Here is a 13,566-nt window from a genome sequence, read left to right as displayed (position 1 = left end):
TTAGTGAACAGGAAGAGCAGAGATTCAAACCCTGTCTCCTGTATCAGAGGCAGAGCCCTTAAAGGGACTCAGAGCTCAGTAAAAGGAAAAAAAAGAAAAAAAAATTATACATACCTGGGGCTTCCTCCAGCCCCATCCGCTCGGATCGCTCCCACACCACCGTCCTCCGATGTCTGCAACTCCGGTACCGTGTCCTCGCATTTCCGTCAGTCTGAGCCAGTCTACGCAGCTGCTGGAGAGATACGCAAAGAGTGCACTTCTCCTGTGTACACTTTAAAGAGACACTGAAGCGAAAAATAATTACGATATAATGATTGGTATGTGCAGTACAGCTAAGAAATAAAACATTAGGAGCAGAGACATGAGTCTAATATTGTTTCCAGTACAGGAAGAGTTAAGAAATTCCAGTTAGCTATGCAAAAGAGCCATTGAGCTCCACGACTTTCAAAGTCGCAGAGAGCTCTGTCTTCTGAAGCTTGTTATCTCAACTGTCAGTCATTGTATTTTCTTTTTCTCTGCTGAGAAGGGGTTCAAAAGTTCAGTAGGCTGCTCTGTAAAATCATTTAGAATGCTGAGTGTAATGTGTAAACTGCAGATATTAGAGAACGATGCAATGTTATAAAATATATATATATATATATATATATATATATATATATATATATATATATATATATATATATATATTTGAAAATAAAAATGAGAATATTTTCTCATTAATGTTCTAGTAATTATCTGTACCACACAATCAATTCATTATATCATAATTTGTTTTTTTGCTTAAGTGTCTTTTTAACCGTTACACTATCCAGCCACTCCAATCACGTTCGAGACATGTTATGGGGAAGGCCTGCTGCTGTACTTCCTCTGTGTTCCCCTCCACCATAATGTAAAATAAATGAATAACCTAACCAGTTGGAGGAGAAAAAGGGGTGCAAAGCTGGACACTCTAGACACAGTGATTTCATCACCAGATTCCTTAAGGTTGGTTTCACAGTAAGAAGTTAAAGTCCCACATTACAGCAGCCAGTAACACAGCCTAACTCACAGCACTGTAAAATCAATGGGCTGTTCACAGTGCACACGTTGCGTTACATTGTAACGCAGCACGTTTAAACAAAGTGCTGCATGCTGTACGTTATACTAGGTTAAGCTAAGTTAGACTGTTCGCACATGCTCAGTAATGTTGGAGGAGGAGGTCTCCCCTCCTCCGGCCAGCCACATGGCTAATTAATATTCACTGCACTGCAGAGACTCCTGCTAGGACTGTAGTGTTGTCCGGATCATGAACGAATCGTTCATTTGATCCGGATCTTTTTTTGTGAGTCGAATCATCCGGATCATCACAATGAAAGATTTGGTTCACAGCGGATGTCTGTCTGGAAGAAACAGGAACATACAGAATGTACAGTGCAGGGAAAGTCCTGTCCTGCTAGTCATTTCACCCAGTCTGCTTCCCTAGTAAAATGATTCAAATGATTCGGTTCAAAGATCCGGATCTTTTCAATGATCCGATTCAAATGATCCGAATCCTTAAAAAGATCAGGACGTCCTATCACTAACCTGGAGCGGCTGCTTTGAGAGCCGCATAACGCAGCTCAATCTGACGTCCAACTTCAACACCACCATGCGCTGCGTTAGGGGCACGTTATGCGACCTTAACGTCCCCTAAAACGCAACGTCTTGGTGGGAAAGTAGCCTAAAGGGACAAAAATCCAGCAGGGGAAACCAAGCTTTTTGTATTTGGTGGGGTTCATATGCAGAGCTGGGAACTCAGGAACACAAAGATCTCACCATCAAAGTAGATAGAATACAGCAGTGGTAGGTAGGCTTCGGAATTGAGGGCAGCAAGTGTGTAAAGCTGGGAGCCATGGATAAGGAGATCTCCACACCAGAGTCCCTGCAAGATAGAAGGATCCAGCAGGGAGGTGGAGAGCCACTGGTCATGGGTGCAGCAGGTGTGAAGAGCTGGGAACTCAGGTCTGACATACACAAATTCCCCCCTCCCCTTACATATACACAGAGTGAAATCTTGGCCATTGCTGTGCTAGGCATGCAAAGCTGGGAACTCAGGGAAGCAAAGATCTCACCACTGGTGTCCCTACATGAATTTGCATACAAAATTATCATAATCTGAATTCAGATTGGTTTGCATCCGGTAGGAGAAACCTGCATCCATCAAACACCGACAGCCTCACATTCTCTATCTGGATCCATCAGTGTAATGTGAGAGTCAAGCCAGCAGGGGGCACCTCACCTCAGACATTTATTCTTCAGGAAGTCTTTACGCTCATCTGCATCACTTATATTCAGGTGTTCCCGGTATCTACACAGCTGCAGAGACAGACACAGTTTGTTAACCATACAAAAGAGTGGGGGGTTAACACCTATCTAACGACAGCAGGGAGCAACCGTACAAAATCTGTATCAAATACTTAATGTGCACCCGCGGCGAAAAAATCCTGCAGAGGATTCCCACATCCTCCTGGTCCCCACCCCTTGCCATTCACAGAGTCCCGAAAGAACTCCGACAAGAGCTTGCCGGATTCCTGATTGCGAAATGCATGAGAACGGCTGTACTGTGCCTGCGTGAGTATGGCCACACCTGCGCAGTAAGAAAGAGCAATGCTACAGAGCAAGTGCGGGTGCAAAACAGCTACGCACCCACATGAAGAGTGCGGTAATGATCTTCAGGACAGTTTCGGCCGGGCTACGGCGGTGGGGGCGAGGAGGATGTAGGAAGACACAGATCCAGAAGCTTCCTTCTCTATCTAGGTAAGTATCTGTTTTCTGGACTGAGGTTTGCCTCGGGTCTACTTTAAACCTTAGCGGTAATGACGAGCTCAGCTCGTCCATTACCGCTGCAGTGGATATCTCCGCCCCCTGTGGGCCGATTTTGATCATTTTTTTTTCATACACGCAGCTAGCACTTTGCTAGCTGCGTTTGGGGGTCTGATCGCTGCCGCTCCACGGTGATTCGCCGCTAACAGCAGCGTAAGGGAGCCCCCCGCCCAGACCCCTTGCACAGCCTGGCCAATCAGTGCCAGGCTGCGCTATGAGGCTGGATCGGACACCCCCCGACGCCATGACGTGGATGACATCATCCCGATCGTCGCCATGGCGACAAGTGAAGCCAAGCAGAGAATCCCATTTGCAACGGGATTTTCTGCTTGCTATAGCTACAATGATTCAGAGGAAAAAAATTGAAAAAAAAACTATCTGCACGCCACCCTGGCGATTTTAACCTAACGCCAGGGTGGTTAAAGAAAGTACAAATGTTCAAACAAGTCAATTACCTGCCAGCTGAAAAGGAAAGATGGCCCTGCCCCCACCTGCACACGATCACCGCCAGCTCCACCGCCCACACCGACGCATGCTCACCTCCAGCTTGCCTGGCCCCACCTGGCCTGCTCACCTGCAGCTCCCCTGGCCACACTTGCACATGCTCACCTCCAGCTCCCCCCACGCATGCTCACCTGCAAATGCCCACCTCCTCAGGCCCACCTGCGCATGCTCACCTCCAGCTCCTCCAGGCCCACCTGCGCGTGCTCAACTCCAACTCCCCCAGGCCAACCTACGCCTGCACACCGCCAGCTCCCCGGCCCCACCTGCGCATACTCACCCACCAGCTCCCCCCGGCCCTACCTGCGCATGCACGCTGCCAGATCCCCTGCGCATACTCATCTCCTGCTCCCGTGGCCCTACCTTCGCATGCTCATCTCCTGCTACCGCGGCCCTAACTGCACATGCTCATCTCCTGCTCCCACGGCCCTACCTTCGCATGCTCACCTCCTGCTCCCGTGGCCCCACCTGCGCTTGCTCACCTCCAGCTCCCTCAGGCCCACCTGTGCATGCTCAACTCTAGCTCCCCTGGCCCCACCTGTGCATGCTCACCCCCAGCTCCCCTGGCCCCACCCACACATACTCACCGCCAGCTCCTCAGTCCACTCCAGGTACCTGAAATACATAATAAGTAGTCAGGATAAAGCAAACTGGACTGACAGACAAGCAGCACCTTCCTATAGCTAGAGATACAGCGTCTCACAAAAGTGATTACACCTCTCAGTGAAGAATGTCAAAATTCGGCCCAAGTAGACATTTTCCATCCCCAGGGTCATGTTACTCATTAGTGATTTAACCTCCTTAGCGGTATGCCCGACACTGTGTCGGGCATACCGCCGGCTGTCCCCAGGAGTCCCCCAGTATAATTTTAACAGATTACATGGCTGTAATAGCTTCAGCTGATCGCCCGCTAAATACATTACCCCCCCTGGATCCAGCAATCGCGCAGCCTCCCTGCACATTTCCGTTCTTCTCTATGGGGAGGATCGGGTTTGCGCATGACGTCATATTCGATCCTCCCCATAGAGAAGAGAGGAGCTGTCCGGGGAGGCTGCGCCGACCGCTGGATCCAGGCTGAGTAATGTATTTAGCGGGCAATTGGGGGGGTTAACAGTAATCGGGACGATGCCGGTCACCACTACTAGCTAGCCTAGTGCTAGCTGAAGCTATTACAGCCATGCAATCTGTTAAAATTATACTGGGAGACTCTCGGCTGCAAACCCTCCTGTTCGGCGTAACGTTCAGGAGGTTAAAGAGAACCCGAGGTGGGGTTCTGACAATGCTATCCACATACAGAGGCTGGGTCTGCCTATACAGCCCAGCCTCTGTTGCTATCCAGATCTTCCCTAAGCGCCCCCCCCCCCCCCCCTGCGCACCTTGGGTTCCCTTTAAAAGAGAAACTCCAGCCTAAACAAACATACTGTCATTAAGTTACATTAGTTATGTTAATTAAAATAGATAGGTAATATAATCTCTTACCCACACTGTTTTAAAAGAACAGGCAAATGTTTGATTGCATGATGGCAGCCATCTTTTTGGTTGAAAGGAGGTGACAGGGAGCATGAGACACAGTTCCAACTGTCCTGTGTCCTGAGCACCTCTCCCAGTTGCTAGGCAACGTGATTAACAACATAGGAAATCCCATCATGCTCTGCAGCCCGGGCTTTTTTTCTCTGATGGGTGGAGCTTAGCTAAAAATGCAGCAAAAAAATGATGCTTTGGTAAGAAAAACAAAGTTCTGATGCTGTGAAACTGTTAAAGAAACACCAAGCCTTTTCAGTTCTGCTGAATAGATTTTTAGTCCGGAGGTTCACTTTAAGATCTCAGTGAATGGGGAGCAGGAGAGGTAAATTTGATGTGATCGCTCTCACATCTCTCAAACTGGTCATTGGAAGTCTAACATGGCACCTCATGGCAGAGAACTCTCTCGGGATTTAACCACATCAGTACCAGAAGTCTCTCACAAAAATTGTAACATTTAAAACACCTACAGATCAGAAGTACATTTCTTCCAGAGTAAAATGAGCCATACATTGTTTCTCTCATATGATGCTGTCACTCACAGTAAGTAGTAGAAATCTGACATTACCAACAGGTTTTAGGCTAGTCCATCTCTCCACAGGGGATTCTCAGCATGACCTTTATTCTTTATAAAGTCACTCCTTGAAAAAGTCTTATACAGAGATGCTGACCAGCATCCCTGCTCACTGTACACTTTTTTTTGCCAGTTGGATGGAGCAACTGCTGTTCAGGAAATGCTGTTGAAAAACAAAAAAAAAAACCTGTGAACCCCCCATGAGAAGAAGATGGGCTAGTCCAAAATCTGTCGGTTCTGTCAGATTTCTACTACCTACTGTAAGTGACAGCAACATAGGAGAAAAGTAATGTATGGCTCATTTTACTCTGGAAGAAATGTACTTCTTATTTGTATATGTTTACATGTACTTTAAATTTTAAGATTTTTGCGAAAGAGGTCCTTTAAGGACCAGAGACTTCCGAGTAAAAATACGGGGCTCACAGATGTCACACAGACCCATCTCTCTCGATGTTGGCGCTGCTCTCCCTTCGCTGTGGCCCTCTCGCTCGGCTGTCGTTATGACAGCAGAGCACCGTAAGCCAGTCAACAGTCAATTTCATTGGTTTATGTCCCTGTGATTACTGTGAGCCAATCACAGTGATCACAGGGGTCAGGAGCCAATGAAATTGGCTGCCGGAGCTCTGCTGTCATAATGACAGCAAAGCAAGTGAGCCGTAGCGACGGGAGAGCGGCGCTTAAATGAAATTTATACCCACATTTAACAGGTCATATAACAATTGGGTGTTATGAAGTAGGGAACTGTTGACCGCACCACTGAGATAGAACCACTCCAGCACAGAGTCTAAGTGACCACAAGTCTTCACCAACACCCCCCTAGTGGGGATGCCGGACTTCGCTGCCTAGTGCCCATCAGGTTGCGCTGAAAGTAATTCCACAGTGGTTTGGAGAACAGGAGACGCTACTGGATGGAGATCTGGGTAAGCAGAAAAGACGTATTCCAGAAGACAAGACAAGGTTCAGGGCAGGCGGCAAACAACGGAGGTCGGGGTCACAAGCCAAGGGTCAGGGCAGGCACAGATCAAAGATAGTCAAGGTCACAGGCCGAGGTCACAACGGGAAATCAGGTATAGTAATAGAAGCGCACTAACTTACAGCTAGCCAAACTGCCAGAACAGACAGCACTGCAGTTGAGGGCAGTGCTGCTTAAATACTGGTGGAACTTGAATCTGGCACCAGAACTAACGCTTGCGCATGTGCAGCGCTCTGCACACGCAAGAGTTTGTGCATGCGCGGCGCACAGAACTGCGCATGCGCATGCAACTCCCAGCGTGCACCGTCGTACGGCGTGATGCCCTGAGTGGAACTACAAGACTCAGCGTTCCCCCGCGCGCACACGTAAAGACACGTACACGCGAACATCGAGAGCATGACATTGAGTATGACATTGCGGGGGGGGGGGAGAAACTCCACACATATTCAATGTTTAGACCCTATGACCCTTATGTCCAGTGATATATAGGGTGAGATATGAGCCCAGATATTTTGTCAACTGGGACTAAGATCACCCACATAGGTCACTATACAGTCATACATAGTAACAGTCATATAATCAAACGTCTCTAACCGTGATACTCCAAATGTAATAGACTGTCATTTGCTGGATAATTAATCTCAAGCAAGTACAGACCAATATAGAAAGAGGACAGTAGAGACCTCAGTAATAATGTACTTCTCGGTGTTCCAAATTATGACAGATTGGAGTAACCCCCCTAACAATCAAACACCCATTAAACCAACATGTTTTGCTTATAAATACAATTAAGCATGGTCAGGAAATTAATAAAAAGGTGCAGTGTTCTAAAAGTGCATTGTAACGTGACGAAAGGTATAGCCCAAGTCAGGTTGGCTCTGACTTGAGGTTAACTATCCAGCATATCACAGTCTGTTACATTTGGAGTATCACAGTTAGAGACATTTGATTATATGACTGTACAGTGACTTATGTGGGTGATCTTACTCCAGGTTGACAAACTATCTGGGCTCATATCTCACCCTATATATCACTGGACATAAGGGTCATAGGGTTTAAACACTGAATATATGAGGAGTCCTCCTCTCCCCCCAATTGTTATATGGTGATGGTTCAATAGCCCTATTTTATCTTATTATATGACTTCATAAAAGTTATGTTTTAGGTATTATATTACCTTCTGGAGAGAAAGGTGGGGTCAATTGGGACTCGTTGTCCCAGCGTTTTGATGTAATATACCCATCTCATTTGTAGCAATTCAAGTGTTAGGGATAACAGGTCCAAAACAGGGCATAGATTCCAATTAGCATGGTATGGACGTGGTTAGACATTAATGGCTGCATGTTGTGTTATTTTGGTGGGAAGGCAAACTTACACTGTTATACAAGCTGTACACTAACTACTTTACATCGCATGTCATAACTTCAGTGTTGTCCCATGAAAAGAAATAATTAACATATTCACAAAAATGTGAGAGGTGCAGTCACTGCTATGAGATACTGCAGGCGGTATTTTCTGATGAAGGACCTCTGTGTGGTCACTGCGTGGAGGACATACATGAAAGTACAACAGCCTTCCACCCTCTGCTAACATATCCTACAAGAATATTCAGGCCCCAGAGCCGGTGGAATGGTCAGTGTGCCAGTCAGTAATATCTGGGGACGGTTAGTCTGGGCAGAGCTCCATTGTGTCTGCTGTGTAGAAGGATAGATCCGGCTGCTCTACAGATGTACAGTATATGGGTCTATATTACCTGCACATGCTAAACATCAGGCCACACCCCCTGCTTACTGACCAATCAGGAAAGAGAACCCACCTGAACAATTCCAGGAGAAGCTGCTGCTCCGATGTCTCCTTCAGAAAATGGATAAAATGTCTCAGAGCTTCTTGTCTGTCCTTCAATTCCCGGAAGAGAATCTCTGAGGATGGAGCACACACTGACATCACTTCCTGACCACAATGACATCACTTACTGATCACACCCACATCATCTCCTAATTGCACCCACATTTATTATTTATAAAGCGCCAACATATCACTTCCCAACCACACAGAAACACACACACACACACACACACACACACACACACACACACACACACACACACACACCACCTCCTCCTGTAATAAGTATCAGTCGCAGCGCCCCTTTGTTCTAATATTGTGCATCAGTTTCCTGTAGGGGCCTTACCTGAGCGTAGCGTCCTCTTCAGGAAGATCAATACCTGCATACACAACACAACAATTACTATCCGATACCTGTACCGGGGCAGCAGCCCCCCCCCCCCCCCCCCCGGTAACTTCTGGGCTATTGCCATTTATAATAAAACTGTAATTCATCTGTTTTTGACCTCTAAAATAGTGGCCAGTTTTCTGCCCCAGTGTACTCTCTGGTAATGCCTATATAAAATAGGTGAACCAGCTGTTGAGAATACTAAGCTCAACTAAGTGTCAGTTCTTCTAAGGTCGGTCAGATGGGCTCTCAGCCATTGTCATACCAATGTCTTTGTAGTATTATAGATAATAAAGCCCAATGAAATACTAGGGCTTGATTCACTAAGACAAATAGCATGCCACATCAGAGTTAACACGCCTTATCAGAGTAGCATAGCGAGCGCTACGAACTTAGGCCCAATAATTGGCAATGAGGAGAGCAGTGTTCTCCTCAGAACTTTTTTCCAGCCGGGTGGCATAAAAAAGTGGCTGGGTGGATCACGATGGGAAAATGCAGGGCTGGCGCAACTCTGCTTACAGCATAGGAGGAGGATTAAGAGGAAAGCCGATGACAGCCGAGTGGTCACCAAAATCAGCTGGGTGGAGCACCCGGCTAAAAGAGCCTGGGAAGAACACTGGAGAGCTCCACTCGTCCTGCCCTGAGCCCCTGCGAGTCCAATCACTTTAAAGAACATTATCCCCGCACTTTGATTGGCCCAATAGGCTGCCTGTCACTTGACAGGAAACTTGACAGGTAGCCTATTGGGCCAATCAAAGTGTGGGGATAATGTCCTTTAAAGTGATTGGACCCGCAGGGGCTCAGGGCAGGACAAGTGGAGCTCTCGTCATTGCCAATTAGCAGGCAAGTTCGTAGTACTCAGTATGCTACTCTGATAAGGTGTGTTAGCGCTGATAAGGCATGTTAACTCTGATAAGGCGTGCTATTTGTCTTAGTGATTCAACCCCCTAGAATATTAGACCAGAATCCTTTTATAGAAAAATGTATTCTTGTACTTATATACAAAGAACATACAAAAATTACATCTTACAATCTTCTGATCAGTATACCAATAGCGTAAATATCTAGCAACATATCTGAGCATCGGTCATCAAGAGTCACATATGATAAAAATATGTACCGCCTCCTTCAAGTCATCTCATGAGGTTCCTTGAACCTATATTCATGTGTCAGGTATCCATGTTGGGAAAACACACACGCTCCCAGCTGCAGATGTACTTGTCCTTGGATTGGAGCCAACACTGAGTACACAAACTACAAGATGTACCATGACTAGACTACACATGGAAGCATTATTTCCTTGAACTCTGGTTTACCTCTTTTGTAAAAACATTGAGTATGCAAAGCAAGGGTGGGAGTGGGTTGTGGTGAGGGTGGGAGTGGCGTGTTGCATGGGTGGGATTGGAGAATGGCGATGGTGGGAGTGGGTTGTGGCAAGGGTGGGAGTGGCGAATGCCGGGAGTGGTGAATGATGAGGGTGGGAGTGGTGAGTTGCAGGGGTGGGAGTGGAAAAGGGCAATGGTGGGAGTAGGATATGGCGAGAGTGGGAGTGGTTAATGGAGAGGGTGGGAAGTTGCAAGGGGGGGAAGTGGCGAGGGTGGGAGAGGTGAATGGCTGGGAATTATCAGCTGCATTCTGTAGAACTGCACTGATCATTACCAAGACAGTGGATCAATGGACCTTCTGCTGAAATGTGTACATGAGCTTGCTCAGTCTGTGGCTTGCTCACTAACTGGCTTAGACACAAGTGGCATAGGCGTTAAAAACAGGCGTTAGAAAACAGGCACAAAAGTGGAGGAAATACTTTAAGCAGCAGGTAAGGACTATTGCGTTTTTTTGCATTGGTTAGAATGTGCCAGGCACGTTGTGGTGTAGTCTCAGTTTTACTTTTCTCTCTTACTTCACTCACTCTCCCTCTCCTTCACCCCAACTTCACTCACTCTCCCTCTCCTCCACCCCAGCTTCGCTCACTCTCCCTCTCCTCCACCCCAGCTTCACTCACACTGCCTCTCCTCCACCCCAGCTTCACTCACACTGCCTCTCCTCCACCCCAGCTTCACTCACACTGCCTCTCCTCCACCCCAGCTTCACTCACACTGTCTCTCCTCCACCCCAGCTTCACTCCCTCTCCTGGACCCCAGCTTCACTCCCTCTCCTGGACCCCAGCTTCACTCCCTCTCCACCCCAGCTTCACTCCCTCCCCCTCTCCTCCACCCCAGGTTCACTCCCTGCCCCTTTCCTCCACCCCAGCTTCACTCCATCTCCTCCACCCCAGCTTCACTCCCTCTCCTCCACCCCAGCTTCACTCCATCTCCCTCTCCTCCACCCCAGCTTCACTCCCTCTCCCTCCACCCTGGCTAAACTCACTCTCCCTCCACCCCAGCTAAACTCACTCTCCCTCCACCCCAGCTAAACTCACTCTCCCTCTCCTCCACCCCCACTGCACTCACTCACTCTCCCTCTCCTCCACCCCAGCTTCGCTCACACTGCCTCTCCTCCACCCCAGCTTCACTCACTCTCCTGCTTCATCTGTTACCACCACAATTTACTTAAAGTAATTTTTCCCCACACAATTATCATGTTGGGCAATGCAGTACAGTGTACATCCTGCAGCATGTATGCATGCCTTGATCAGCAGATTGAGGTTGTTTACTGTTGCCCTGGTTGTGTGCGTGTTGCTCAATAAGAGGCTGAAGTCAGAGAGCTAAATGAGCATCTCGCAACACTGAGACGCATACACAACATGGAGAAGAGCTTGGATCTCACGATCCAGACACTGGAGGGAACCGTTGAAGATGAGGAGGGTGGAGTACAGCCGGAGCAAGAAGCAGAGGTAGCCGCTAGTGGGGTCACAGAAGGGGTAGGGGAAAAAGTGGCAGGGAGGCTAGTCCCGAGTTGTCCCTCACTAATAAGTATGCTTGTTTGCGTAATATTGGGGAGGATGATTCAGGAGTAGCAATGCTGCAGCAGGATGTGCTCCTTAGCAACCAAGGGGCAGACTGCTGCAAAGAGAAAGGGAATAGGAGTGCAGCTAAGGCTAGACAGGTACTGGTGGTAGGGGATTCAATTATTAGGCACACAGATAGGGTAATCTGTTGAAGAAACCGTGAATGCCGTACAGTCTGTTGTCTCCCGGGTGGTCGGGTTCGGCATGTAGCGGAAAGAATTGACAGATTATTGGGTAGGGCTGGGGAAGACCCAGCTGTCATGGTACACATTGGCACCAATGACAAAGTTAGTGGGAGATGGAAGGTCCTCAAAAATGATTTTCAGGTTCTTGGAGATAAACTTAAAGCAAGGACCTCCAAGGTGGTGTTTTCTGAAATACTGCCAGTGCCACGTGCTACATCTGAGAGACGGAGGGAGCTTAGGGAGTTAAATAAGTGGCTGAAAAATTGGTGTAGGAAGGAGGGGCTTGGGTTCCTGGAGAACTGGGTAGACTTTGCAGTCGGCTACAGGTTCTACAGCAGAGATGGGCTGCACCTTAATGGGGAGGGTGCATCTGCATTGCGGGAGAAGATGGCTAAACAGTTGGAGGAGATTTTAAACTAGGATCTGGGGGGAGGCGGGAGTGTAAAGTCTCAATATGTAGACAAGATAAGGTAAAAAGACAGTGGGAGCCTAACATTATGGGGGGTGGAGAGGGGGGTGGGGACAGTGTAAAGAGTAAGGAGGTTGGTAAAACTTCAAATAGCCCACTTCAGGCAACCAAAATTGGAAAATGTGGTGGTAAAAATATAAAGTGCATGGTAACCAATGCTCGGAGCCTTGCAAATAAAATAGACGAACTAGGGTTCATTCTGAATGACAAATGCTATGACATTGTGGGAATAACCGAGACATGGATGGTTGAAAGCCATGACTGGATAGCTAATTTAGAGGTATACAATGTGTTTAGTAAGGATATAACAGGGAAAAAAGGTGGAGGGGTTTGTCTCTTTGTTAAGAACTCTTTTACAGCTGTCCTAATTGATGAGATGGATGAAGATTGCGAAGATGTGGAGTCCGTTTGGATAAATATTCATGGTGGAAATAAAGGTTGCCAATTGCTTATTGGGGTATGCTACAGGCCACCACATACTCATGAAGCTGCAGAACTGCGATTACTACAGCAGATGGAAAAAGCTGCAAGTAAAAATGAGGTCATAGTTATGGGTGACTTCAACTTTCCAGACATTGACTGGAGTATTGAGGCTACCCATTCTGGTAAAAGCAGCAGATTTCTGGCATCACTACAGGACAGTTACCTGACTCAAATGGTAACTGAACCAACTAGGGGGAATGCATTACTGGACTTGATCCTTTCAAATAGACCAGATAATGTATCAAATGTGCAGGTTCAAGAACATTTGGGAAATAGTGATCACAACATGATAACATTGATCTGGTGACTGATTGGCCGCAGGGCAGCGGGACAACTAAAACTATGAATTTTAGAAAAGCAAAGTTCAATCAACTCAGGCAGGCACTAACTTTGGTGAACTGGGATAATGTACTACAAGGGGAGGACACTGAAGGGAAATGGCAAGCTTTTAAACTTATTCTCAATCAATACTGTAGTATGTATATCCCATATGGAAACAAAACTTCTAGGAATAAAAAAAGGCCTCTATGGATGAATAGAAAGGTTAGAGATGAAATGAAGGGGAAAAAGAATACCTATAATGTCCTAAAACAGCCGCGGCCATCTGTGGCGGCCATATTGAGGGGGGAATTTCTACCCGACCCGATCGGAGGGGTCGGGGTCTATTTTACCGGGGGGCAAGGCAGAATGAATGGGAGGGTGTGGAAGGCATCCTACATACATCCAGAATGTAAAAAGGTATTTAACTTTAAGCATTTTCAGCTCGTAAGTCCTTTAAGCAATTATAAGGAGTGCAATTTTAGTTTGCAAAGATTGAAGCTGAAAATCAAATCGTTAGG

The 13,566-nt window shown here is 47.2% G+C and overlaps 1 protein-coding gene across 2 annotated transcripts in view; it reads right to left on the bottom strand.

Moving 5' to 3' along the window:
• VIPAS39 (VPS33B interacting protein, apical-basolateral polarity regulator, spe-39 homolog) overlaps positions 1 to 13,566 on the bottom strand; it is a 42,167-nt gene that overhangs the window by 6,189 nt on the left and 22,412 nt on the right. For both annotated transcript variants that reach the window (XM_068254472.1, XM_068254473.1), the window contains exons 9-12: positions 8,602 to 8,635; positions 8,227 to 8,329; positions 3,930 to 3,957; positions 2,258 to 2,334 (exon numbers count right to left, since the gene is read on the bottom strand). In XM_068254472.1, coding sequence (XP_068110573.1) covers positions 2,258 to 2,334; positions 3,930 to 3,957; positions 8,227 to 8,329; positions 8,602 to 8,635 — 242 coding nt within the window. The remainder of the gene's footprint in view (positions 1 to 2,257; positions 2,335 to 3,929; positions 3,958 to 8,226; positions 8,330 to 8,601; positions 8,636 to 13,566) is intronic.

The sequence above is a fragment of the Hyperolius riggenbachi genome, chromosome 9, assembly GCF_040937935.1.
Source record: "Hyperolius riggenbachi isolate aHypRig1 chromosome 9, aHypRig1.pri, whole genome shotgun sequence".
Taxonomy (NCBI): Eukaryota; Metazoa; Chordata; class Amphibia; order Anura; family Hyperoliidae; genus Hyperolius; species Hyperolius riggenbachi.
Note: the sequence above shows the minus strand (reverse complement) of the source record. Positions and strands in the feature narration are given on the sequence as shown.